We start from the raw sequence: 27,562 nt of genomic DNA, 5'->3' as shown, positions 1-27,562 counted from the left end.
ATAGGTCACAGTCACACGGAGGGTTACAGGTTAGGACGCCATAGATATAGTATCTGCGATACCTCATATTTATTTGTTACTTGCTATACTGAAACCGGAAAAACGGTGGCTGAAATGGCGAACAAAGAAGAACCGCCGTGCCCGGTTGTCTCAGCCGTACGCTTCGGAGAGGAGTCGGTAGGAGGCCGTTATCCTAAGGCAGATACAGACCGGGTCACTCCTCGCCCTGGCAGTATTACACGTGCTTCACCCAGAACTCTATCCAAGTGGTGTGCGCGGTGTTTGTGCAGTGGGTCCGGCGGACCAATGGCACATCATGTGCGACTGTGCCAGGTTCCCGACCGAAGCTACCTCCACGACATACGCACCCAAACTCCGAAGTGCAGTGCAGTCTGTAGACAAGGACACTCAACCGTGGGCCGTCCAGCAGGCCCGGGGTGAGCTTGAAAAAGGACAAGCTTCACGACCCACCATTAACGGGCCGAACTAGGGTAGTGCAGAGTAGGGCATAACCCCGGGTCGACGCTTGGCCAACGTCACGACGAGTTAAACCATCGGTTGCCGGCATTTAAAAAAAAAGCGATTCCTATCCTATCCTAAAGAGATCAGAAAAGACGAAGTCCTAGAAAGGTCGTGCTTTTCAAGGATGAGTGCACTGTACAACTGCTTGTGGCTGTCACTCGACATTCCTCTTCGAATGTATTCCCGCTGACTACCTGCTTCTTTTTTTCTTTCTTATTGGTTATTAAAACACATTTGTGAGTCGAAGGCATGCCACTGGTAATGTACACTTGAAATAAAAAAAGCACAAATCAAACAGCACACAGACAGACGCAGTCGTCCTTCGAGTCTGTCTGTAAATTGGCAATTTCTTTTTTAAATCTCAAGTTGCCTCCCATTGTAAGCAAGAGAACGAAGGTGTTGGGGAATACCACGTCTTGAGCTTTTTTTTGCAGCGGCACACAAATGAGGCCATAGTGACGCTGTTTCAATGTAGATTTTATTGAGGTTGAGAACAGCAACACAACAACGACTAGGAGTGAAATTACGAGTGAGTAAAACCTTGTAATGGTTGAGCCATATTGCTGTACATCGCTTACGAATGGGCATCGTAGAACTGAGACAGAGAAAACTTGATTGGGGATTCGCTTAGGAGAAAGTACATTTGCCGAGTATCGCCGTTCAGATAGTGTGTCGACTATCTTCGAGAGAAAGGTGGTCATAATTAGTCATAAGTATCACAGCGCAGCAATTCTTCGGGACCAAGCAGGAAATGAACATGTTGTTTGGCTTTGATGCCGTGGAGTTTCTTGATTAATGCCGTGTAGTTTCAGAATGCATTGACTGAACCATATTTGTGTCGTCCAGCTCTGCTCACGCGTTAAGGTGATGCCGAAAGGTGAGCCGGGATTACGTTAAAATTAAACTCTTTTATTGAAATGCTGCTGTTATACAGAAAAAGAATATAATAAAACGCGCAGACGACGAGTGTCATAACAGTTTTTCGCACCACATTAAACAAGAAACAGGCAGCTTCATTACCTTGAGAAAGTTTGAAGGATAAATCGCAGTATGCTTATCTTTCGCGCTTATAAATGATAACATAACGCTCACGAGGTACTCAGTGCACTCATATAGACATCGCAGAACACGTAACAGCAGAAATTGATGCCCACCTAAAACAGCGCGTCTCAACAGGATCGTGCTAGCAGCTTTGAAAGCTTCGTATAACGTTTCTATACTAAACCTAGGAAGAGTGCACGGCTTCCCAGGAGGAAATGAGATTACAAACCAAGTGCAAATGCCTGTCAGTGGGACTTAGTTGACATGTTTACAACGTTACACTGTCTATAATGGGTAATTAATCGGCTCATTTATAGCGCATGCTTTATAATTAAGGAAAAAAAAAGAAGTAAAGCTGGTTCTATCTACACTGCTAGCTTCGTGCTTAACATCGTGCCATTATACGCGCATTCAAGAACATCCAGGAAAAAGTTAAGATGGGGGAAAAAAAATAGCGTAGCATCCGACAAGTGCTATAGGCTAACCGTGGGGTGTGCCTGGCATAGTGGAGATGATGACATTGTTTTGTATTGCAGGTGCCGTCGTTAAATATGGTGTCACAGGAATCGGTTTACGTAACGGGATAGGACAGTGGGAGCGACTATACTAAGCGACTAAGATGCGAGAAGAGACTCGGACAGGACCATGGTCGGAAGCTATATATATATATATATATATATAAGGAACACAGATAGGCATCACTAGGGAAAACTTGGGATGCCAACTTGTAAGCCTTTCAAAATATCGCGAGCGAGAAAGGGAACAGTGCAGTGAAAGACGCACTGCGAATGGTACGTAATATAGAGCGAAATACCAGTGCTGAGTAACAGCTCTCTCACCGAGCCAATTTACAACCAACCAACTACGTCGTGACATTGATTGAACAGGAAACAACATCTCCAAAGACCATTGAACAAACAGTCATGCGGCGCTTGCCTATACTGACATATTCTCATACAACAGCAATCAGCAACGTGTAAAACGTTTACATTTGCTGAAAGCGCAATAAAATAAAATAACGAGAACAAGCACTCAGCAGCGTTTTAGTTATGCTCGAATCTTTTTTCAAAATACTTTTCTACAATACCGCCTCTCTTCTACAATTCAGAAGTTTCCAAGTTGAAGAAAGGTAACCAGACCATCCCATGTACAATTTGTATTTACGGCACTGATCTGTCGGAAGGAATGCAGCAGCAAACTAGACAAAGTCAACAAAACTTTTCCAGCTCTAGAAAAGTGCTCGCCCTGCTGCAACAAGAGTGAAGTAATAGCTATTAAGCTCATGATACGGGTAAACATTTATGCGATTATGTTTGTTTTCTGCGTAACTAGTGCATTAGATACATTTTCACCTGTCAGCGTATACCGGATGTTTCGTTTGCAGAATGCAGAATAACAAAACATCGCCTGTGTCTGATAGTACAGTCGCAGTCCTTGAGCTGGATCACTCTAAGAGGCGGACATTACTTGCAAAAGAAAGCGAGAGATATTATTGATTAAATAATGAAGTCACACTATTGAAGCTTTTTAAGTAATTAGATTACGACACATCTTCTAATTTACGCATTGTGGGCGGTGACTTCGCTATTCATATCCACTTGGGACGAATTCTCAGGAGGACACGAGTTGCAAGATATTCATACCGACTTTTGTTAAACCTTCTCACTTTTGGTCGGCGTTTTTATGTTTTACCTTTTCATTATTCATACCCAAAGTGTGCAACCAAATACATTGGCGCTGCAGGTACTTTTGGCCTTCAATGTATAAAACGGCGTCTTGTTAAAAAAAATAAGTAAGCTGAACAACTGTGCCTTTTTACCGCAAGTTTGAGGATAAATATCTCGAAACCGGTGTCCCCCTAAAATTTTTTTCTAAATGGACATGCCTGCAAACTCAGCGGCTACAATTCTTAACTTTAAACATGCGCAGTACAGGAATTAATTAAAACTTACCATTTTATTAATGAAGTCAATCATGCATTTTCCTTTTATTCAATATGTAACGTCCGCCGCTTCGAGCAGTTCATTTCAAGGAATAGGAGTCAGTTATCTGCCACAAACATTAATTAAAAGTCAATTTAGGCTAGAAAAAAAATACAGCTGGTATATTTCCATTATACTATATTCACAGGATTCAGTGCATGATGGGAGCTCAGGAATAGGTGACACGCCTAACAAAACAACAACTCGCATGCCGCAAACATAAACCTTTAATCAGTGTCTTCAATCGGAAACCGGACGTTGATTTCTGAACGTGTCAAGGTGTAATGCAAGGTTATCACAATATTGGGCCTGCTAACAGCAACGACAGAAAAGCCAGTGACACCTTATTACGCGCTGTTTGCCTTCTTTCGTAAAGAAAGCGGGCTTAATTCCGTAATCCTCACTTGTAGCAAGTTTCTTTAAACACATACATACACAAGCGCACACACGCACACGCACGCATACACCCACAATACACACACAACCTTTAACAACCACACGCACACCATAAACACACAACCTTTAACAGCCTGTTTTACAATGTACCTATTACTTCTATCTCCGAAACCACCATAATATCGATTGCACACCCGTCAGAGTTCGTAACCCCACGAAGAACGGTCACAAAAACATAAAAGGCAAGAGAATCGTTCGCACCTCTTTCCTCGTATGTGTGTTTTGTTTCGTTCGTCGTCTGTCTACGGGCTAATTCATTATTGGCCCTTGTTCTATGAGTCAAGTGCATGAACTCATCCTGCAAGAAGTTCTGCTAGGATTCGCTAAATTCACAAGGACAGATATAGACGATGGTCAGTTCTAGGAACGTATTTTGGTATGTGGAACTCAATGGAAGCGAATGGAGGATGACAACAGGTTTGCTGAGACGTTCTGAATACTATAGACATAGTTATATTATACACACGATGAATAAAACGTGAGAGAGCCATATGTGCGTTCCGAAACTGTCCTTACGTGCCACACAAACACGTACTTCGTCAGACTGATCACTACGCAGAGGTGTCGGTCACGTGTGCTAATAAGATATCCTCAGCACACAGACAGATCCGTCGACTGCAAGGCGGCAAAAACGCCGCATCGAGTGCACCGTCATTATCATTCATTCTTGTCAGTTCGATCCTCTCAGCGGTGGCCATTATGCCAGCTATATATGGGGTGAAGAAATTTACAGTGTTATTTCTAGGCAGAGTTCCGTATGCTCTGTTCCCCGAGTTTTGCTGCGAGTATTGTTGTCTTCAGCGCAACGGCTGCGTCATTTCAGCGCTGAACGTGGGCTGAGCGAGTAATTATCAGAAAGCGATGAGTAATAATTCGGTTAATTTAGCGTTAAATGCTCGAACGAATTTTCCCAGTTGTCGCACACATGCCACGATGTTGCCAGCGTCTCCAATCTGCGACACGTTTACTTTCCATATGCACTCGAGTCCGTTTGTCACTAAGAAGGGAGAAAAAGTTTGACGTTTCGAGGTATGAGAACACATTTGTGACGGAAACAGCTTAGCGCCCTTTCTTTCTTGTTTTGAACGAGCACAGTCTGCAGTAATCCAAAAGAATATTTGAGTACATTCACCGCTTAGGCCATGGGTACAGAGTTCCTCATTCAGGCAGCACAACCACAATCCCCTCATCACCAGGACATTAAACAAATGTCAGTAAGAAGCTCCCAAGTCTCTTTGGCACACATGTCTGCATCAACATGGATGCCTTAGGAAACAGAATTACATCCTGTCTCATACGGTAGTCAGCGGTCAGCGTACGTCTGAAGCAACACGGCCGCACTGCACAAACTAAGTGACAACGTTGCGCTTGGCGTCGTTCGACGTCCCGGATAAGCACATAGTTGAAGGAACACCACCACGCCACCAGCATAAGGGGCGGCGTTGCGTTCTTTTCCATAGCGTAACTGGCCACAGTGCATGAGCACGTCCTCCATCATGAGTGGCGATGTTCCGTCCCGTTTCACGTGGCTTCGCTGCTGACACGCCATGTTAACTAGCCCCCCCCCCCCCCCTTTTCAATATAAGAAAGGGAGGAATCTGCAGTCCCTTGAAGAAAAGGCGTTGCACTCCGATGGCGCCTCCACCAGCAAGACAATGTCTGTGTTCCTTAAACAGTATGGGATGGGGCAATGGCACAAAGCAGAGCGCCGACTTGGCTGCTGCCGGAAAGTTTGTGTGGTTGCAGCGCTCGACAGTCAAAGAAGGCGGCTCAGTTCAAGGGCTGTTGTTCGGGTGCAGTGTCGCCGTTGCGTGCGCAGGAGTACTTCTTGACGGAGCCGTTGTTGGGGTTGAGCGAGTCGCCTAGCGATGTGACGTGCGTGGACACGGACATGCGGGTCATGGCGAGGCTGTTGCCCCTCCGGCTTGAGAAGCCCCGCTGTAGCCGGTAGCGACCGTACGAGCGCCTCAACAGGTACAGCACCTGCACAGGAAGAAGTCGAAAGAAAAGGGGGCACCGCGTACAGGCATCACAAGCAATCTGGCATATGTGAAATCTGGGGTGCTTATAGTACACTTGAGACGCATTAGTAGGCTGATTGGTCATACGCAAGTGGTCAAGTTTGCTCTTATGTGAAGGGAAGGATTACGCAGTGGGCCTGTTGATGCTGCAGATTACGTTACACATATTAAACCAGTGAAATAAGACTGAGTATCGGGAGCATAAAGAAGGAAACGACGATGATTATCATGCGTGGGAATTTGCAAAAACATCTTTAGGTCTTGAAAACGTATTCTTTAGCATGCAAGCAGCCAAGTGAGAACACCGATGTACTCAAATAGAGGCACACGTTAGAGAAATTAAAAGCCTTTCTACTAGAACACTGACCGGGCAACAGCGCCATTTCGTTTCAGCCAACGCAGAAAGGGCGAAAAATAAAACAAAACAACCATGCCGTTGTTGGACCATGGTTAAGAGAAATATATCTGGTGTGAGGAGCGTCTACAGGAAAATGCGATAGCAAGGGTATGTGCTCGCAACTTGAAAATTAACCTATGCATAATCCTGCTGCAAGTTGGTTCCTACTCGATGATAAAAAAAAAATGTCAATGACTGTGGCACTAGTGATTTGACAAGCCCGTTACATCAAATGATTATTTCGGGCACAGCTATACATGACTTCGTCTGATACTCTGGTCTTTACAGAACGCATTTAACCACATTTTAGGATCTGATGTCAACGTGAATGGTGACTAAACTCTCACCTCATACATGAACCAAAGACACCGGACTAAAATGGTCTTAAACACAGTGATCGCAAAAAAAAAGAACAATAAGAATAACTAACTTCATCTGTTGATCCCAAGTGTCACCATTATGTTTGGTCTTTTATATACGCTTTAAGATTTTATCGCAAGTAATTCTACACGTACGTTGAAATCTGCAGCCACATTAGAAAATGTAAGCCTAGGCTTAACCACATTTGGTTGTTCCGCGTTTTGACTGTCGCCCACGAAACTGCCGAAAGCACACGCCTCTGCGGTGCCACTGTAATACCACATTGTAGTCAAGACGGCCACTTCTAAAGACAAGCGAGAAAGAATAGCAAAAGCTTTTCCCACTGTGAAAGCTTGGGCGCGTGTTGTTATCTCTTATGCCTTTTGTCTTGTGTCTAATAAGGGCTAAGAGAGAAGAAGGCAATAGACGGCTTCTACACTGTGCTAGTGTTTCGACGAGACCACTCGTCTTCGTTCTCTCGTCGAAACGCTGGCAGGAGGTTGACGGTTCCCCATCCGTTGTTGCGCTAATTCAGGCTCACAGTTTCGCAGTACCCTTTGGCCTGCATCGGATATCACGTATTTCTAACGGTCGTCGTTACCCACTGCACAGCCAGACTTTCACTGAAATCTAAGGTGGAGAAAAAGGGCACTCGGAAAATGGGCACTAACTGGGCCACTCGTAGAGACATCTGGCGCCTGTCGCTGACAACGTCCAGGCGCGGCCTAATTCCTTCGTAGCCGTGGACGCAGAAAGTTGCCAGAAACTGTGAAAAGCTCAGGCTTCTCGTTCCATAATAAGACAATGGAGGGAAAAGATCGGAAATTGGGGGTTCGGGAAGGGGCGGGGGGTGGGGATCAGACAGGCACCGACTAAAAGAAGGTAAGCGGCATTTCACTCACGGGGCACGGCCGAGAGACAGGGACAACGCCGTGCACGTTTAGCCGGCAGCAGCGACGTCCTGTCGGCGACGGGACGGAGGAGGGCGAGCAATGCTGAGGCCCCCCACTCAGCAAGCTAGGACCTGGGTGCGCGTCGAACGCCGCCGGTCGTTCGCCCTGGCCAGCGAAGACTCCAATTTCACGAGCTCGATGGACCGCGTGATTTGGCCCTGAATCTGTCGGGTGGACGGCAGCAACAGCGCGTTAGGACACGGCAATGCCACGCGCTCTTTTTTTACTCGCTTTCACAAAACGTGACTCAGTCGATGCGGGACAGAAATACGCTTCGCATTAACCATCCTCGTTAGTACCGCCGGCACTCGGAATGTAGCGAGTAGGAGTAGACTGAGTGAACAAAAATTGACACAACCGTCGAAAGCTTGAACGAACGTTTGCAGATGGTTCGTGTCTTTCAAAAGGCCTCCACCTGTGCAGTGTTTGGAGAACGGCTTGACATTTAAGTGGCTTCGCTTGCAGCCTTCGCCAGAAATTTCTACGAGTTCCAGTAACGTGGGAAGTCGTGCTAGGTAGGCAGCGTCACAAATGTCGCGTGTTACTTCGAGGTGATCGATAAACTGCGTGATTTGTGGGTCTCTAGATAGTGTAGAAAGAAAAGTTTTTTGACAAGCGTGCGGAGAACCTACAGCCATTCAATTGTAACCCCCTGTCCCTAAAGAAAATATAAGATTGACATTTGCTCAAATAAAAAGAAATTATGGGTACTTAGGTGCAAAATGTAAAGCCCGATCTAATTATGAAGCACGCCGTAATGCGGGACTCCGGAAATTTGGACCACCTGGGGTTCTTTAACGTGCACCTAAATCCAAGTACACGGGTGTTTTCTCATTTCGCCTCCATCGAAATACGGCCGCCGTGGCCGGGATTCGATCCCGCGACTTCGTGCTTAGCAGCTCAGCACCATATTCAACTATTCCATAAGCCGCTAAGCATATTCCTTATTCCGTAAGCCACTAAGCAACCACGGCGGGTCATTTGTTAAAGTTTAGCACCTTATAAGCAAGATGACACGGTATAAGGTTAATTCTCTATTAGCTATGGGCGTTTCTGTGCTTTTTTAGGCACATTGTGAATGATAGCGAACAATATAATGTATTGCGAAAGTGCTGTCAGATAGTGCAGGTCATAGAGTCGCCGAGTGGAACTTTCATTCAGGCCCGTTCAGGAGCATCTTGAAAACGAAATACGAAATGGCGCTGTTGGAAGGTGGTGGTCACGCTACTGATGCTATAGCTGACGGATTCTACAGCTACAGCTAGCATTATATTTGGCTGCGGTGATTGTGGATAGCTTTTTCGTAGAAGTCGGTAACTTATGTCGAGAATTAAGAGGAAGCTATAGCTTCGGGCCCAACTCTGATGCCGCCTATTCAAATACATGTAGAAGGCAGAAATGTATTTCTGAGATAGCCACTGGGCCAATTTTAATGAAATTTGTTGCTTTTGAGAGATGAAGTTAAATTTTAGTAAGCGTTGGAAGCAGAACTTTGATTTAGGGACTGAATTCCTTTATGGAAATTAAAAAATAAGCTGGTAAGCTTGAATAAAATAGAAGAACGAAGTTTACAAATCCGTAGATTTGCACCGGGAACAGATATCGCCAGTCTGTAAACTGCATACGTTACAGCCTCCAAAGCGGGTAAATTTGACATGTCAATTTATATTTTTCGAAAATGTCTTACATTGTTTACAAGGCTTTTGCAAAAGTTGTACTCACATATTAGTGGCTTATCTGAGGGCCATGTATAACAAATCAGTTTTGTCCGCTTAATTTGTAGTATTTGGTGCACATTAAAGAATTATGATATCTTCTTTATATTGTTGAGTTACAGAGGCGAACTTCATAGTCTCCTTTGCTAAATATATGAGATTTTTGCAAATCTTTAAAACTATATTGACAACCTAAATAAAAATTCGCATCACGCGGTCACTAGATTTTAACTTTTGCTTTTGAATGCAACAAACCTCATCAAATGGGGTGCACTGGTTGGCGAGAAGAACGGGTTTTCCTTACCCACGTATTTAGATAGGAGCCCCCTTAACTAAAGCTTCCCCTTAAAGCGCATAATCAGCAGTGATTTAAGTCGCGCGTTATAGACGCGAAGCAGCATGTCAGCTGGCCTAAAGCAAATGAAGGAATGCGCTGCTATACAAGAATACGCCCCTTCAGAATAAATTTTGATTCTCAATACAAAAGATGACGAATAAAACAAGCAGGTGCAAAAAAAACAAAAAAAAACAGAATGTGGTATGCATGCTACAGTGGGTCTACAGAATAAGAGGTCAAGCAACTGCAAAGGAAAAGAAGGAATATGACAAAGAACGGCATGCACATCTGTATAAACTAAGTGCTTTGTCACGGCGAAGAAAAAACTTGAGTGACAGCACGTTCAATGCACGTAATTTTCATAAGCAACCTCGTTTCGAAATTCTCGTCTCATATTTTCGAACTCCCACCACTAATTCATTTTCGACGAATTTGTCGCTTCCGAAGCGCAGAGGAGCTGTTGACGCGCATCTCTTTCCTCCTGACTTCGCCTGCCATTTCACGCAGTGCCAAGGTTGGAAATTCAAGATACGCCGAAGTGGGGGAGTATGCTGCACTGTGTACGGTATTAAGATAGCAGTTATTTTCCAGATCTTTCAATTAAGAAGATCTATTTAGACAGTACAGCCTGCCAAAGGCCAGTCCTCGGTAAATTAGACGAAACATTGAGATCGGGGCGAGGGCCCGCACCTAGTTCATGAATAATAAAAATTTATGGTGCGAAGTACTCCGCCTTTTCTTCTCCACAAGACGAATGCGACGAAAACAACAACGAAGTTTGTAATCATTATTTTGCCATCTCAACCAGCAAGGTGTTTCAGCATTCAGATATTCTTCGTCAGGGGACTTTGTTGCTTTAAAGTGCGGCTAGCTGTCTGCTCGATATCTATACACTAGTAATCGAACAAATGACACACCTGGTGAGAGGACGTACAAATGTGCCTATTAAGTTTGCGCGAGCAAAAATTTATGTTTTAGAAAAGTATGCCTAGTTAGTCAGGCTCGTTCATGCGGCTTACTCAAATGCGATATTTCACATTTAGTAAATTTAAATAAACAGCAACAGTGACTGTGTTGAATGCCCAAATTTCTGCCGCTGTTGTTACAGTTTCCGACTATATACACATTTAGGCCGATAATGAATACTTGTCTTGCGTACTTATTAATTCCGCGCGAAAACAACGAAAGACACCCAGTTAGAAGGACACAGGATGACTCGGTGTCTTCCGTTGTTTTCGCGCTGAATTAAAAACTATGCACCCTTTCCAAATAGCCCATCTTTTTACGTTACCACAATACCTGTCTTATTCGTAATTTCAGTATTGACCACATTTCCAGCAATTCCATCTTCTCCCGCGAAAACAAATTATCCTGTCTTCAATCTCCCAAAACACCATAACATAATCTCCTACGACTGTAGAAGCACTACTTACCTCTCCGTTGAGATAGCAGAATATCACAGCTACGAAAAATCCCTGCAAGAAAAAGAAAAGCAGCGTTGAACCAGCAAATTTCGACGTCGTTTTCTGTTACGAAGAAATCAAATGCGCAGGCACCATCTCCCCCCTTAAAAACATTCACTGAGCATCAACGAGCCTACAAAGTGGTTGACTCCAGTCCATATATTATGGAAAGAAATACACGTAGCCTGCGCAAAGTAATGAATGTTCTTAGAAAAATAAAAGTAATATTTTATGAATAACCGAATAATACGAACGTTGTTATACTTATAAGAAGTCGAGGCCAACAAAGCATCGACTTTTCTAATTATGCCAGGCAAGTCTAGAGCGTGTGGCTCTGCGAACTCAGCCATCCGAACGGGCCATAGCTTTGGCTATCCCGTTCACGGAAGCCTACGTCATCAATGGTATTTGACTTATGGCCGGTGCGAAACATGAACATGGACTGAAAGCTCTAATTATACTTGGAATCACCTTGACGGAACATCGCTGTCAAACGCAAGGAGCTTGAAAAGCAAGTAGAAAGACTAAGCTCCACGAAGACTGAGATAGTACTGGGGCTTTGGAACGCCCTATTCCACACCTTAATTTCTAAGGGGAAAACCTTAAGTGGCTCATACCCCCAGTGGTTTTGAAAAATAAATAAATAAACTAAAAGCGCCGTCCGGTCACATGCTACAAAAACTATCATAATCAGCAGTGGCCAATGCCCCCTTAAGCAAGCAAAGAATGCAATGGCTCATCCCTCTCGTAATGCACAGGCTACAAGCACTCAGCAGAGTGAAGCGTATACAGTGCATACATTCATAGGAATCACGCATACACCGTACAGAAGCTTGGCGTCTAGTCAAATGGTAACAAAAAAGGAACCCCGTGACCTTCTCTATGGGTCATACCCACTCGTAAGGCTGAGGCTACAAGCGCTCAGAAAAGTGAAGAAAACAGTGCATACATAAATAGGAATCACTCAGAACTGCATACGTTTCGATCCGCTGCTGAGAGGATGCAACGTAAAGTCGAAGAGAAACAACATCTTTGGCACGAGCCTGACACCGCCATAGGAGCGCGCGAAGCCGCAGCTAAGCGTTGAAAAGCGAGCCGAAGGAGCCGAACTGCGAAATAAGCAACGCGACCATGCGAGAAGCCTCATCACCAACTGCGCTGCAGGCAATCGCCTTCGCGTGTTACAGGAGTGTAAGCCGATCTTGGGGAACGGTTTTCTTTGACTAGCATTTACACTGTGAGATGCAACGTAAAGTCGAAGAGACACGTCTTTGGCGCGAGTCTGACACCGCCGTACGAGCGCGCGAAGCCGCAGCTAAGCGTTGAAAAACGAGCCGAACTGCGAAAGCAGCAACGCGATGATGCGAGACGCAAACTGCGCTGCAGGCTATCGCCTTCACGTGTTACGGGAGTGTAACCCGACCCTGGGGAACAGTTTCTTTTGACCAGCATTTACACTGTGAAGTGTTTTCGCCCTGGAAGCATGGAACTAGGGAGTAATTGGAAAGAGTGGTTCGGCGTGAAAAGTCGTTAAATAATATGCGTACTACCCGGCGTGGTCCTGCCATGGCTATGCCATTCAGCTGCCGAGAACGAGCTCAGGAATTCGATTCCAGCCTTCGATGGCTGTATTGCTGTAGAGGCTTAATGCAAGAACGCTCGTGTTCCGATATTCTGGTGCACATTAAGAATACCAAAACGCAAGAAAAAGAAACCATTATTTCTGAGGTGTTCATTGCGACGTCTCATATGACTCCGTAATGCTTTGAGAGTAAAATACAGCCACTACCTTTTTTGTGTATATTGAGCAAGTGCCAGCCAATACGGTGATCAGGACCCCACTTGGAACCACAAGGATTCACGACACGCCATTATTCTCTCACCCTTCGACTGTTCCATGACGTGTCATCCGTATACTGACAGGTATAGAGTCTCCCGACTATTCTCGGTGAAAATTTGCGAACAGAAATGTGCATGTGAGATGCATTTCGCAAGTTCAAGTACGCGGAGAAGAAAGTTTCTCCACCGTGTTGGCCACATATACAAACGGAACTGCAAGCATATATCCAATGAATTGCCTCCTCAGCTGTGTGCTTTAGTACATGAACGCATCTTATTTATTTTGCAAGAGCTAGAGAGTAAGGTAGGCATAAAGGCATAAATAAATAAGGGATATATTTCTCCCCGTTACGCATTATGTAACTGTCACATTAAGGCAGAATACTTATAAATAGGCCGAAGATCCTGTAGTTTGACGCACGACGTTCGTCTAGCTGGATGCATTTTGTAGAGCGACGCTGAACGCTCATTTCACCGGCACTCAAGCAGCGACCTTAAATAAAGTAGGTGGCAGTGTGTGACGTAGTGTGTGACGTTGCAAACAGTGGGCATTAAAGCAGCCTCTCTACCGTCGTAAAGGATCGTAATGTGTTGGTGTGATGGCGAACAGACAGAAATATATATATATATATATATATATATATATATATATATATATATATATATATATACATAACATTGTTTTCCTGGCGTGACATTAGACCACCACCTTCAATGTTTGAGACTCTGTATATGCGTATGTGTACGAACTCAGCGTGGTGCAACTTGTCCTTGCCTTTTATCTATGCATGTTCGTGTGTGTATTAGACTGTGTGCTGTCGATTTTTGGCCCACTGGAACGTTATTTTTTATCTTGCAATATATTTTTTGAGATCCTTGGTACAACTATGCGAAAAGGAGATGCAGTCGCCATTAAAGGATGACTACACTTCCTTTTTTTTTATTTTCGCATCAATAAGAAAAATTTGGGATCAGTAATGCAACCGCTGTCCCAGCCATACTCGAGCGTGATAGGAAGCGTTCGTGTGCTCCTCCCGCCATTTGAGCGCAACTGTGACAAAGCCTGCATGCATTTGAAACGCGAACGTGTCATACCTGCAAACCGTCGGATGCTTTGCTGATGTACTGATAGATCTCCCAGGCTCCACAGTTGGCTGGACTCCGGTACACCGTCATCAGAAAGTGCATGCCGAATAAGGGGAACAGCACCAGCACAGCACGTACGGCTTTTCTGGGGATTAACAAAATAGCATTGCATAGTCGTACACCTTAAGCCAATGCACCGAAAAAAAGAAAGAAACATTGGTACATTGGAGGTAGAGGGGGGAGGGGGAGGATAGAGAAAGATAGGTAGTCAATGGGACTAGGTGACAAGCACGCCTGCGCACGTGAAAACAAATCAAATTGCACGTGATCGTGGGAAACGCGCATTTAGAAACATAGGAGATAGGAGTAAATGCGTACGTGGTAGCACAGACGACTGTCGGTTCATTTGGGCAACCCCAGTGACTTTGCAATGAAGGGGACATTCGTTTGGAGAAACGCAGAATTGGGACACAGGTGGCAGCCGCAGCCTCATAAATGAATTGCCGAGCCCGTCTCAGAGAGTTTTTTGACAAAAAAATAAGTGAAAGTGTTTCCTGAGCACTCGCTTAGCGTCCGGTACTGGTGATTTCTGTCAATAAAAAATCACAAAGAAAGACATAAGCGCTCAACTGTAAGCGTGATAGGTATGTGGCATGTTTGTAAATGCCACGCTCTAGGGGGGTTGGGGAGGGACCTGTATTTGCTAGTTAAGAACCGGAAGCCCTCATCAAACAAAAACGAAGCGCTTGCTACAAAGCAGGGAAGAATATTCTCCAGCATGCACAATGAAAGCCGTCAGCAAAGTCAAAGCGGAATAATCCATGCTTTACAGAACAAATTTGTTTAGGTTTCCGCCAGGTACGTGTTTGCTATTTCATGAATTATTTTTGCCCGCCTTTCTTTATTTCAAGACATACACTTTAATCCCTTCGGATCTACGAATATACGAATGCTTTGTTTTGAGATAAAAAAAAAAATCTGCGAATAGCTTACCGAAACTGGCTAGGCTCATTTGCGTGGGTGCTCCTAAGCTTGGTGACAAGGACGCGGATGATGTTGCACAGGAAGACGAAGTTTGCCTGAAAAGGTCAAGTAAGAAAACAGCACGATAGTAAGGACCTCTAACTGTGCGCCATTGCTTAGACAAACATTTAAGAGAGAGTATTAAAGGACAAGAGATTAATTAGTTAGGACAGCCAACCAATGGCGGTGGGAAGGTTTTCTGAATGCATTTCTTCCATCACACGAGAAGACAAGAAGCGTTTATTGCTGTTTAAATAAGTGGAAACACATAAACTATATGTGTCATAGTTTCATGGTTCGTACTATAGTGTGTAACATAGTCCATAACATAGTCACCACAGAGTCCTTAAGTCACCGACTATGTTCGACAGGGTGCGTCATCTTACTTGAAGAAAACTTAAAAAAATAGAATGGTGCACCTCAGGAAACTGCAACTAATGGTATACTGTTAGTAGCTATAGTTGTTGGCGACGTCGCCGCGCAAGAGTGCAGTGAAGTAATTCGTTTCATAGTTGGCAATCTTTCTTAAAAGCCCCGAAAGAAATAACCACGGGAAAAGTTACCTCAAAGAAACAACTTCGTTTATTGTTTCATACCGCACCAGAAAACATCTTCTGCTAGGAGTTGCCCCACTCCAAACAAACTGAGACGGCGACGACGAACCCACCAACAATACTTGGTCCGCCAACCACGTCTAGACATGGCGGCGCCGATGGGCTGTTGACGCGGCGCATTGTCGCCCTCACGAAGCGAGTCGCCGCAGCGCGCTGGGAGGGTTCGGAGGTCGCTTCTCCTCTAGATCGCCACACCTGCAGCTGCAGCGGGCTGGGAGAATTTTGTATGTCGGAGCTTCTGCAGGCCGACGGTAACAACACTCTGCATCTTTTCTACTGCGAATTATGCTCCAATACGAATATTTATAATTTCGTATACTTAAACTGAACTTAATAGCTAACTAGTGACATTTCAAAAACAAACAAACAAACAAACAAACAAACAAACAAACAAACACGAAAACATCTAAATTAACTCACGACGACTTCGAACAGTATACCGTTGGTCTCGTTCGTCAACGGTGTACCATTCTATTGTCAAAGTTAGCTTCTAGCTCCGTGAAACACCGGGCATAGTCCGTAACTATTACTTGGGCTCCACAGTATGGGCGCCATACAGCCCATGACACGTTCTGGGAACCTGCCGTGGTTGCTCAGTGGCTATGGTGTTGGGCTGCTGATCATGGGAGGTCGCGGGATCGAATCCCGGCCATGGCGGCCGCATTTCGATGGGGGCGAAATGCGAAAACACCCGTGTACTTAGATGTAGCTAGGTGCACGTTAAAGAACCCCAGGTGGTCGAAATTTCCGGAGTCCCCCACTACGGCGTGCCTCATAATCAGAAAGTGGTTTTGGCACGTAAAACCCCATAATTTTTAAGACGTTCTGGGACCATAGCACGCTGTACGGGCTCATAGTCACAATCTGAATAGGTTCCAAAGTCTGCGACTAACGTGAACCGTAATTGAACTTGTAATTCCAGTGTCCCTGCTAGCTCGCAATTTCTAGATGTTATTAAGAAATGTTATCAAAACTTCTGGCTTCATTCTTGCGGGAATGAAAACCGAGGCTCGCAATGCCAGACCAACAAGACGGAGTAGTTGTGATGATGCTGTAGTTTACGTACGCTTATGTTTTCTGGAAATCGTGGAATGCGGAAAGACCTGCTCTGCTGCGGGCAATGCAACTCGCAATATGGAACTGTGCAGTGTCAGCATTGGAGTACCTACTGTGGAGCTGTTCAGCATACAGGATTAAAAGCATCAAAATTTAACCTCTGGGAAAACCCCACCTACCATAACGCCCGCATCTTTCCGTGGCCGACACGTCGCAACAGCATGTCGCGTAACACAGACTTTGTCAGCACTTCACGTCACTTGGAAGCGAAAGCGCGATCCGTGATATTGTGCTGCCGCAATTCAGTGACACTTAATGTTGCCCGTGCAAACCAGCGAAGAACGGATCACTTCCGCACACGAAAGGGACCCCGGGTCTGCGTGCGCCGACAGCAGGGAGGTGCTATTCTGAGAACAAAAGATTTATTGACCGCCTTGCCTTCCTCTCGGTGAGCTCGGTGGTATGCGATCTGTCAGTTCTTTCTTTTTCATTTTCCACAGCGCAGAACAAGGCAGTATCGCCGCACCTTGGCGTTCACTTCAATATGCGGTCGGCTCTTGCACCGCAGGCACACACCCCCCCTCCCACATCCCCCCCCCTCCAAAAGAACGAACAGAAAGAAGGCCCCTAGGAGCGCTCACTTTTGTGCAGGATAGGCACGTGGCTATAATTTACTGCGGCCCACATGTCCGGTATAGCACCGTACCCCGCACGCAGACGGAGTGTTCCAGTCGGGGAATACATATTGCGCATACGTGCTCGCCACACCCGGCAAGAACCAAGAGGCATCGCATTGTCACTGGGCAGGCAGGCAGGCAGGCTGACCCCGGTTTCGCGCAACGAAGACATTGCGCCTGTATAGTTTACCTTTGGCGTCGCGTATAGTAACGCATTTTCGCGTCTATTACATGCAGAAAACTCCGAAGATAGTAGAGAAATGCTGTCGTAAGAACGTCATATTCTCATTTTTGTTTTCGTTTTGCCTAGGATGACTGAGAAGTCAACGCGAAGCTCGAACTGCAATGTCTGATTCGCAAACAGAGTATAACTTCTCTGCGCCGTGGAAACAAACGCTCGGTATGACGTCGCAAGCCAGCGCCGACAGGTGGAGTGTTAGTTACGGTGTTGGTCAAAAAGTGGACATAGCTCGTTTGAAATCCCGAAGCACAAGCCAAACTCTTTTCATTTTAAACTCTTACTGTCGAATAGATCCGGTTTTCGGAAGTCACAAGGCCTTTGGTGCTGAGGTGTTGGAAATAATGCAGGCACCTAAGAGCGTCTTCTTGATTGTTTGGCGACGATACGTGCGTGTTCGCGAATAGTTGTCAAAGTTTGCCAGCATTTCTGCCCCGCTTCTGTTATGTCATGCTTCTGTGTGTAGCACAAGGTTAGCAATTTTGAAGAAAGCGAAACGGCCATGAAGATTTCATTTCGAACGCTCAGGAATCCGGGGTTGCGGCGCGCAGTGAATAATAAAATACACACTACTTCAAGGAAACAAAAAATAATGCCACGTTTTGGTGCCTGTGCCTCTCTAGCGACAACCATAGGTAACGTATTTGCGGCATATTCCCGTGGTGGACTCGCTGGTCTGCTTCACACCACGCATTGCTCATATGCATGCATCTAATGAGCAATGCATAGAAAACCAGTGTGCCCTGGCCATGCGCGAACACGTCGGGCGCTTATCGTGCACCTGGAGACGTTATGCTGGAAACATGAAAAGTGAATGAACCCGTTTGCCACTTCATGGGTAAAAATGTTGTTTGGGTTACATGAGAGTTAGCGTCACACTGGCGGCTTCACTGCAGTGCACATTGCCGTCGATGGGCCGTAGCCTAAAATGGCGAGCATTTCAGCGCATAACGATTCATAAATGACGAACGATAGCTTATCACCAAAAGTAGAATACGCTTATTTATTCCCTAGGAGATGGTTGAGTGAAAGAACACGAACACACACACACGCAAAGACTGACCAGGAAGTTATCATCAGAGATACCTAGGGACGAAAATATTTATATATGTGTATATATTTTAAAGCAACCCAGTAATATCTTGTCGACCTGACTCACTAGTTATAAAGGGCTCCTGCACCACCCCCGGGCTTGGTGCAAAAAAAAAAATCATATTCCGTGGATAGCATATGCTACTGTGAACATCTCAGCCAAGCTTTACTGTCCTACGCGGCGTGCGGAGCTTGCATGCGGAGCGCGAATTCACCTTTCTCCCAAACGCTCTCTTGAAGCCTATATACACTCTCCAGGAGAGTGCGTATATATATATATATATATATATATATATATACCTCATTCACTTCTGGACGCTTTATTTTGTAATAAAGCGAATTCCCATTCGCGGCTCTTATTGGACAATAGCTGACGTAAATCCAGAAGGGTGTTTTGGACCAGTACGCTTCTTATTGTTATTGTGCACATTTATTAACGCGACAGCGTTAAGGAGCTCGTGTCGCAGAAAAGCTGATGTCGGTGGCGTTGGCCGTGAGCGAAAAAATCCCGGAAGCAATTCATAAATAAAGGCAACTGGCAAGATTGGCTAGCTGGGAATCGAACCAGGGTCTCCGCCGCGTGAGACGGAGACGCTACCACTCAGCCATGAGTTCGATGGTTGAAAGCGGAACAAAAGTGCCTCTAGTGAATGCGGTGTTGCCTTAGAAACGTGCCGTAGAAAGTTATACTGCGGTGTATATCGGTAATTATGAGCATGTAAATTACAGAAGTCGCAGTTAAACGAGTAGCGAAGTACGTTTCCACTGCATTTCTTCTGCGCTTGGCGCACACGCAGCGCCATCTTGCGGCAAACACAGAAGACCCCTCCTCGCAATGTACGGCGCTGCCCCGAGAAGTGGCGTGTCACTCGTCCGCTCCTCCCCTTCGTCTCGTTTGAGCGCATTGGGGCCGTGCGGGGACCAGTGCAAGGATGCCCCAATACCCTTGGTTTAATACGTTTTCTCGCTCTCTCCCCTTCCAACTCCCAGCGTGCGTCACTCCAACCCTCGTGTTTAGGCGACGCGGCTCCTCTTTCCGCTCACAGAACATCACGTCCGATGAGGGACGCCTCTGACGTGATCGCTGCGCCAAAGCGCGTCTGGTGGGAAAGTGTCCCCCGCGAGGTGTGTCGTGCTGCTGGCGAGAAGTCTTGCGTCTGCATGGTGCTACCAAGCGAGATAGAGGACGATCCCATCGAGGCGTCAGCCCCATGATCGCGTCCGGCTTCATGGCGCGTCGCGGCCCGGCTGTCCGTGCCGATCACGACGTTTGGCTCGCGTAGATCGTTTGCCCCTCCGAGACACCGAGTTCTTTGGTTCGTTCCGCTTGCTCCGGCGCACGTTTCGTTATTATCGCGCACGTTTCGTTATATTAGCGCTAATATCGACTATTTTTGAACGCTCAAGCAGCTTGGAACCACGCGGAACTTAACGTCAGACCACACGCACGCTTACCAGCCCGCGCTCGCTCCTGACAGCTGCTGGTTAGACGCGTTGACAGACTAATCGATAGCGCTTCAAAAAATGCGCAAATCGGATGTGGCCACTATCCGTCAGTCGGGCTAGTGAAGGACAAAGGCGGTCTCCGCACGCAGCAAGGACAGACTGTACCATACGAGCGCGAGCGCGCACTCAAGCTCTGTCGTGCAGAAAGCCATTGCAGCGCTTCCCGTGCTACACCATACCCGTACTCACTACAGTTGCATGCGGCTGCGCTCTGCTACGTAGCGTAGATGCCGCGGCCGCCGTGGAGTGCCGCGATGAGTCCGCTGGCTAAGCGCACTGAGCACAGTGTCTCTTAGACTTATGATAAAGAAATTGCGCAGATACCAGGAGCTGCGAAAATCGATGTTATGCAAAGCTAGCATCTTTTGGGATTATGCAGTGAGTTAACAGATGGACCGAGATGTTTGCATGAGTGCGTGTATGTGCGTGTCTGACGCCAACAGCAAGGCAACGACATGATGACTGGTTGATTTTACGCCGCAGAAGAAATGTTAGAGCCTATTCCATTATGACCTGAGCCGATCCCAAAGGCAGCGCAATATGTCCCACAGCGTCTCAAAGCGCTAGCTGCCACCAGGAAAAAACTGAGTAAAATGGGCCTGTTGCGAATGTCCGTGCAGTGTCACACAGGCATGCAAGCACAGGCGCCCCTTTCGGAAGCATCTCAAAGTGCTAGCTGCGAAACGAAATAAGTGAGCTGTCGCTGATTCGAGATGCTATAGATTTGGTCTCAAAGGGCTAGACAAAATAAGCGCGCTGACGAAACAAGGGCACATATAAGCTGATACTTTCAGAGAGGCACTATAGTGTCACGTGACAGTATAGAAGTAGCGCTACACAACTACGTATATTCATCGTGCAGAAAAGTGTCGCCCGCCATATTCAATCCATTCATCCGGTCCGCTGCTAGTACTGAGAACTATGAAAGTTGGAATCTGCTTTTAGCGTACAGGCATCGACAGGAAGGCAAGACTTACAAACAGGCAGAAGAGACCTGGAGCCAGTGTAATCCAGTTGTATCCTTCGACGTTATCCATCCAGCAACTGCGTTGACAAAACAGTATTGGTCAAGTGAACTGTGAGCGGTTTCGAAAACGACCGATCGGCCTCTCGTGCGCATGCAGACTATATATGAAGCACTGGTGCGCGTTGGTAAGAGAATCGCTTGAGCGCCAAACAAAGTGCGAAGTGATCACGCGTAGAGACATGCCAGGACGAAAAATCATGCAAACGTAAACACCACCTTAAAGGAGACACCAAAGAGAAAGACTACCAGTCAACTAAACTGATAAGGTTGGCTTCTAAAACTTTATTTTCGTTAATGTCGCGGTAATTGATTCATTAATAAATTTTTTATTATATGAAAACAAATTATGGAGAAGCTTTCATTGTTTTAATCTCGTACATAGAGAGCGGTACCGATATGTCAGTGTGATGTCGTGAATATTAAAGTTCTTTCTTTTTAAAATTTGGGTCATTGTGGCTCATCAGTAAATGTTGAAGCTTGCTGAGTGTTATGTCTGGTTTTTTTAGAACACAATGTGGTTCCACCTTTACCGGCAGAAAGTTAACTATGCCCGAGCAGACGTCGTCATGGTTTGTGACATCACGGCTAGTTAGTGCAGTAAGATCAAGGCGTCGTCACCACCAGTCCCTCTTTTTTCTGCGTTTTTCAGGCTTACGAAGCTTTCTCTCTCGGTAATAGTGGCTTTATTAGTATTAATGAACAGTGCGCACTTTGCTAATAAAGTGAGAAATATGTTCCTCTTTAGAGTCCCTTTAAGCTTCAGCAATATATAGCGGCACGAAACACGTACGTCTGCATGCAACGATCATTTCTCCATGCAGGGTAAAGTACATCGCGTCGTTCGATCTGATTACGTCTCTGTGACAGAACGTCAGAGTGCAACCTGTGTCTGTGTGCTTTCTATGTTAACCTAACTATTCCGTTCCGGCTGTACTGACCATGTTCACCAGTACAGCAATCGCTGAACATTCAGCGACAGTGTGATAGCATTACTGCATTGTATTATCAATGTGCTGTTATCCTTGGGTGAAAGACTTATCCTGTTTCTTTGTCACTTTTACATTCTGTGCTATCAGGTCACTATCGAGAAGCGATAAAAAAAGGGCATTATTACGATGTACCATAGGCACGAACATGAACAAAACAAACACTGTTTTAGACATTAATAAAAAACAGTGTAATAAGAATAGACGAACATTTAATTATTGCTTAATCTGACCTAACTATCTACAATGTTACTACATTTAGTACCAAGCAGTCCACATGGCTGAAAGCACTATTTCAAGAAACAGGCAATGCTATTTCGTTCAAAATAGTTTGCCCCTTTTAACGGCAATGTAAGCGTAATGCCAGAGCACCTTCTCGAGCTGTAGCGCAAGGACGCACAACGTAGTTCCCAGAGCGGCATAGTCTTCTACTTTACAAATGAAGCCCCATGGTTAATTCGTCGACACGTAACTGGGAATCGAATCTATTCCTTCATTGTATCTCTGCCCGGGCTGCTATCTCTATGCTGATGTCATGCAGCGAAAGAGACTCAATTACCGTTTATTCAGTTAGATCTCACTCGCCGTGGTTGCTCAGTGGCTATGGTGTTTCGCTGTTGAGCACGAGGTCACGGGATCAAATCCCGGCCAGGGCTGCCGCATTTCGATGGGGGGCGAAATGCGAAAACACCCGTGTACTTAGATTTAATTGCACCTTAAAGAACCCCAGGTGGTCAAAATTCCCGGAGTTTTCCACTACGGCGTGCCTTATAATCAAAAAGTGCTTTTGGCAGGTAAAAACCCATACTTTTTTTTCAGTTAGATCTTGTGACGCCGTTGGTAACTTGACAGGCGCATCACGAGCGCCCGACGCGTCACGTACTTGAACGGCCATTGCATATTTCATTGACGTCTATCTCTTCTCTGTTTTCTTTCTACAACGCTTCAGAGAATAGCTCGAATCTACTGCCAAGGTTACGCAACTACAGAAGACTAAACACTCTTGCATTTCTTCTACATGACAACGAAGGCAAAGCGTATTACAGCGAAGCTGTTTATAGCTAGGGTTCTGCGCATTTTTCGTGCCCATCAACTAAATCTGAGCAAAAATATCATCATCAGCAAAGGCTCGTGCCACTGCTCGCGCGATCGTCGTCGTCCTCTACCACAGCTGGATGCTCTGCCGCTCATCATGCCAGCGTTCCCATACCGCCCCTCTCTATGCAGAGGCGCTGACGGCACTGGCCCACTGCCAGTCCGTGCGGTGATTTCGGTCTCGAATTCTTTTAGCAGATCTCAGTCAAGCGCGCACAACCAAGGACAAAGGGAGGAGTAGACAACACAAGCGCCTGTGTTGTCTATTCCTCCCTTTGTCCTTCGTTTTGCGCGCTTGACAGTGATCTGCTATGCATAACCAACTATCCGAAATGTTGGTGCTGTTGAGCTTCAAGTTCTTTGCCTCAATATATCGCGAAATGAAAACACGAATGCATATAACGAATGTATATCACCAAGGGATGCGGATGCATAAAAATAAATGTGCGTGAGTGCCTTTCGTTACGATGACCACCGATCAAGACAATAAGTGTTTTTGCATCTTTGGTAAAAGTTCTGTGTCACCTCTTAGTCGTGTGCAACACAGCTTCGCTGCTCATCCACCTTCACAGTGGGGAATGGCTCATGATATCTTTTTTTCGGCTTGTTTATTAAAGACGCCTTCTCTGCGCTACTTCTAATGCAACATAATGCTGCTTGGTTTACTACCCCTAAGTGTTCCGTAAACGCGAAATTCAGGCAACGATTCGCCTGCTTTGGACGTTAAGCAGCCCTTGAAACAACGAATATGTTTCTTCGCATTCCGTAAGCTTAAGCTCTGATTCTCTGATTCTCTGAATCTCTGATTTATTTATGATTTATGAAAAAAAAATCTCTGATTTATGTTGGCTGAATTCAACCAACATTAATCAGAGATTTTTTTTTTCGAAAGTTAAGAGAAAAATTAGGTTATGCGCATTAGAGTAAAAGACTAGCGAACACCATCCGTCATACACATTAAAACACAACAAACGAACCAGGCGAAGAAGCAAGAACTTTTAAGTCAGGCATAAAGAGAGGATGCACATCTACATTTAATGCTTTATGGCTTTTCACTAGGTCCAAGCCTTGCACGTAGAACATGCAACCCCGACAAGATGCATGGAAACATAGCTTCAGGCAGGTCAGGGATGTTAACTAGTTAAGGGAGCCCGGGAACTACTTCGCTTCGCCTGTGCACTTACCTAGAGTCCTCCCTGTTGGGGTATGAAAACGAACACAGAACATTTATTTAGACACCTTCCTTGCCTCGCTGGTTAATTTGCCTCACAAGCAACACATTCGAAACAATGAAAGAAATCTTGACGAAAGTCTGCCTGGTATCATTTCTTTGATGTTCTACATTGATTCTGACTTGATTAAAACAGGACCAGCGAGCTGATCGCACGAAGTTCCTGAGTCCGCGGTGTGCCTTGATTAAACACAAGACGACGTGTCAAATAGATCCTTTCAGGGAGTGGCTATTCTCTTTTCAATCATATTGCTCAATAACAATTGAAAGGCGTATAATTTGGAGGAAAAGCCCGGAAGAACATGCGACGCTTATTTTGCATTCCTAATGGGAACAGACGAAGAGTGCGTTTATTAGCGGTTACGCTTTGGAAATTTAGTGAAACTTATTTTATCTCGAACTCAAACATTTTCACAAGATTTCTGACTACGGCAATAATGATCTATCCTGAAAAATACAACAGATGGCTGTTTCGTGATTCCTGCTGGCCGAATAATAATCTTGGACTTGACTTTCAACCGAATCAAAGCAATTTGGTCGAGATATTTATGAAGCTGCTACATTTAAAAGAAAGACTTTTAAACTATCAAGATAAAAGCTGCCCTTTTGTTAAAATAGTGTATTTGAACTCGGTGACCTTTAGATAAGCCATAGTTTTTTAGATTTGTTTTATGAAAGTAATTAGTTCTAAATGCGCCACTTCCATTTCCGTGAGGACAATACGCGCTATTGTTTAGGCTGTTATGGTTCGTTGCCGAGATGGCTTGAATTTACAAGAGATTCGATACATTTGTTTATAGATTTTGTTGACACGATGACATATTATAAAGTTCCAGCTACCATTCAAGGAGCAAGAAGAGTATTAACCAACAACCAACCAACCAAACAACAAAAGCAAACAAATGCCACGTGGTACACGTGTAACAAACAAACGAGGGTAAAGCGGTGACACCTGCGATAACGTTCTATTAGTCAGACTTAACGTTCCGTCGAGTAGCCGCAGAGACGCAATCACGCATAGTGAAGAACATCGAGCCCTAACTAGGAGCAATACAAGGCCAGCGAATATAGACACGGCAATCTGGACTAAACAAAGAAGTAAAAGAAGAAGCAATACAAATGCAAAGCCTCAAATTTCTGATTGCATCAACTTACGGGTGTCCAATACGCACCGCTCGCAGGACGGCGCTGATGCTGACGAAAATAGCGGGACAACCTGGATGTATGTAAAAAGACGTGCAATTACGTGCGGGCTGTCTGTCTTCGGTGACACAAAGTATAAAAAAAGAAATCAAGCAGCAGGACAACAACAACAACATGGACAAGAGTGTACGCACGCGCTGCCGCAGCGCAAGAAGGTTGTTTTCGCGTGGTGGCCGCGGTTGACGAAAATAGACAGGACAAGGCGGCGGCCTATCAAGACGCGCTCCTCAGAGGAGCGGGCGAAATCGCCGTCTTGCCAGGACTGGACGTTTTCCAGTCAGGTGTGGCGAAATATCTGGATCCCATCTGTGTGTTGCCGTTTTGATGCTTTGCGTCTTGGGAATGCACTGCGTTCTAAGTCGGGAAAGTCATTAGTCGCACTCGACTTACTGCTCAGTTTTATGCATATGACACTTTACGAGTTCGCGCAAGCGCTCCAAAGATGAAATTCCAAAGAGACAAGACTAAGAGAGCGAGAGGGAGAGAGGAAAGAGAAAAGTAAAGAAAGAACAATGTGGTTAACAATAGGATATCTCCGGCTGGCTATATCCTGTACTGAGAAAAAGGGTGCGAAAGTTGGGACAAAATTGTGCATTAGAGATGTACAACATGACACAGCGTCGCACAGTCCCCCATTGGCCGCAAAATCTCCAATCTTTTATAAGTAACCCAGCATCACCTTCGTATAGCCGCTAGCGCTGAGGCCAGTGTCCAAGAATTTTTATTTCTCTGAGTGGGCAACAAAGGAACGAGGATAGCTTATTAGCATACAATATTTTTAGCGGTACCGATGTGATATTGTTGGCATAGTGGGCTTAGTCTACTGAATATTCGAAAGAAGGTATTATGCAGGTGAGAAGGAGCCTCGCACTGGCGCGCGTGAGGAGCTGCAGATTAGCTGCAGAGGAGCTCTAGCTTTCATTACCAACCTCGTTCCGCTGCCTTTTCTTTTTGGAATGCCTTCTCTCTCTTTTGAAATTCTGAATAAACGAAAGACAAAACGGGTGCAATACAGCTGGCTCAATAACAACAGCAGGAAAAGCCGAGACGAGGTAACATAATTGTAACAGCGTTAGATGTTTATACCGTTCCAGTCATACGACTTCACCTTGCCCCGTCATATGGCTTGAGCAGTCTTGTTCGCACAGGAAAACAAACTTGCCAGTAAAAAATTATGTTCTTCCGAATAACTTCGATGTCAGTGTCACTGGGCAATCGCGGAGCTTTCAGTATGTTCGAGAATATAATTCGTTGTGCAGTTAACTGCCTTCTTGCTTGTTAACCGCTTTGCTGCTTTGTTCCTTGGCCGCAAAAGAATAAAAAGTATGCCATTAATGCAGATGGACTAATAGCACATTGCTGTCACGGGCAACAAACGCAAATTCCTTAAGATTCATTGTCTTTAACGGAATAAAATACTTTGCTTTCTGGTAATTCACTTAGTTACTTCAAGGTTGGCTCTCTAATGCTTAACGTATCATATATGCTACACCATTTCGATACCTCACAATTCTGATTTAAGCACGAGAAATTTAACGCATAGTCTATAATAATAGCATTTTTGATACGTTAAAGCGAGCTTTAAGTTATTGACAGGTGATCAAACGAATCGCTGAATAATTGATTACTATAGTAATTACGT

General features: G+C 45.3%; 2 protein-coding genes across 8 annotated transcripts in view; one reads left to right on the top strand and one right to left on the bottom strand.

Moving 5' to 3' along the window:
• Positions 1-27,562, top strand: part of LOC135902476 (uncharacterized) — an 867,879-nt gene that overhangs the window by 108,110 nt on the left and 732,207 nt on the right.
• LOC135916969 (calcitonin gene-related peptide type 1 receptor-like) overlaps positions 979-27,562 on the bottom strand; it is a 333,393-nt gene continuing 306,809 nt past the window's right edge. For 7 of the 8 annotated variants that reach the window (XM_070531976.1, XM_065450400.2, XM_065450402.2 and 4 more), the window contains 6 exons: positions 25,873-25,933; positions 21,356-21,422; positions 15,166-15,251; positions 14,182-14,317; positions 11,218-11,259; positions 979-5,984 (listed from right to left, as the gene is read on the bottom strand). In XM_070531976.1, coding sequence (XP_070388077.1) covers positions 5,772-5,984; positions 11,218-11,259; positions 14,182-14,317; positions 15,166-15,251; positions 21,356-21,422; positions 25,873-25,933 — 605 coding nt within the window. In that variant the 3' untranslated portion in view covers positions 979-5,771. Of the gene's footprint in view, positions 5,985-7,681; positions 7,897-11,217; positions 11,260-14,181; positions 14,318-15,165; positions 15,252-21,355; positions 21,423-25,872; positions 25,934-27,562 lie in introns of all 8 variants that reach the window. The other variant, XR_010569125.2, reaches the window with a different exon arrangement.

Source organism: Dermacentor albipictus, chromosome 1, assembly GCF_038994185.2.
Source record: "Dermacentor albipictus isolate Rhodes 1998 colony chromosome 1, USDA_Dalb.pri_finalv2, whole genome shotgun sequence".
NCBI lineage: Eukaryota > Metazoa > Arthropoda > Arachnida > Ixodida > Ixodidae > Dermacentor > Dermacentor albipictus.
This window is presented reverse-complemented; position numbering and strand designations above follow the sequence as displayed.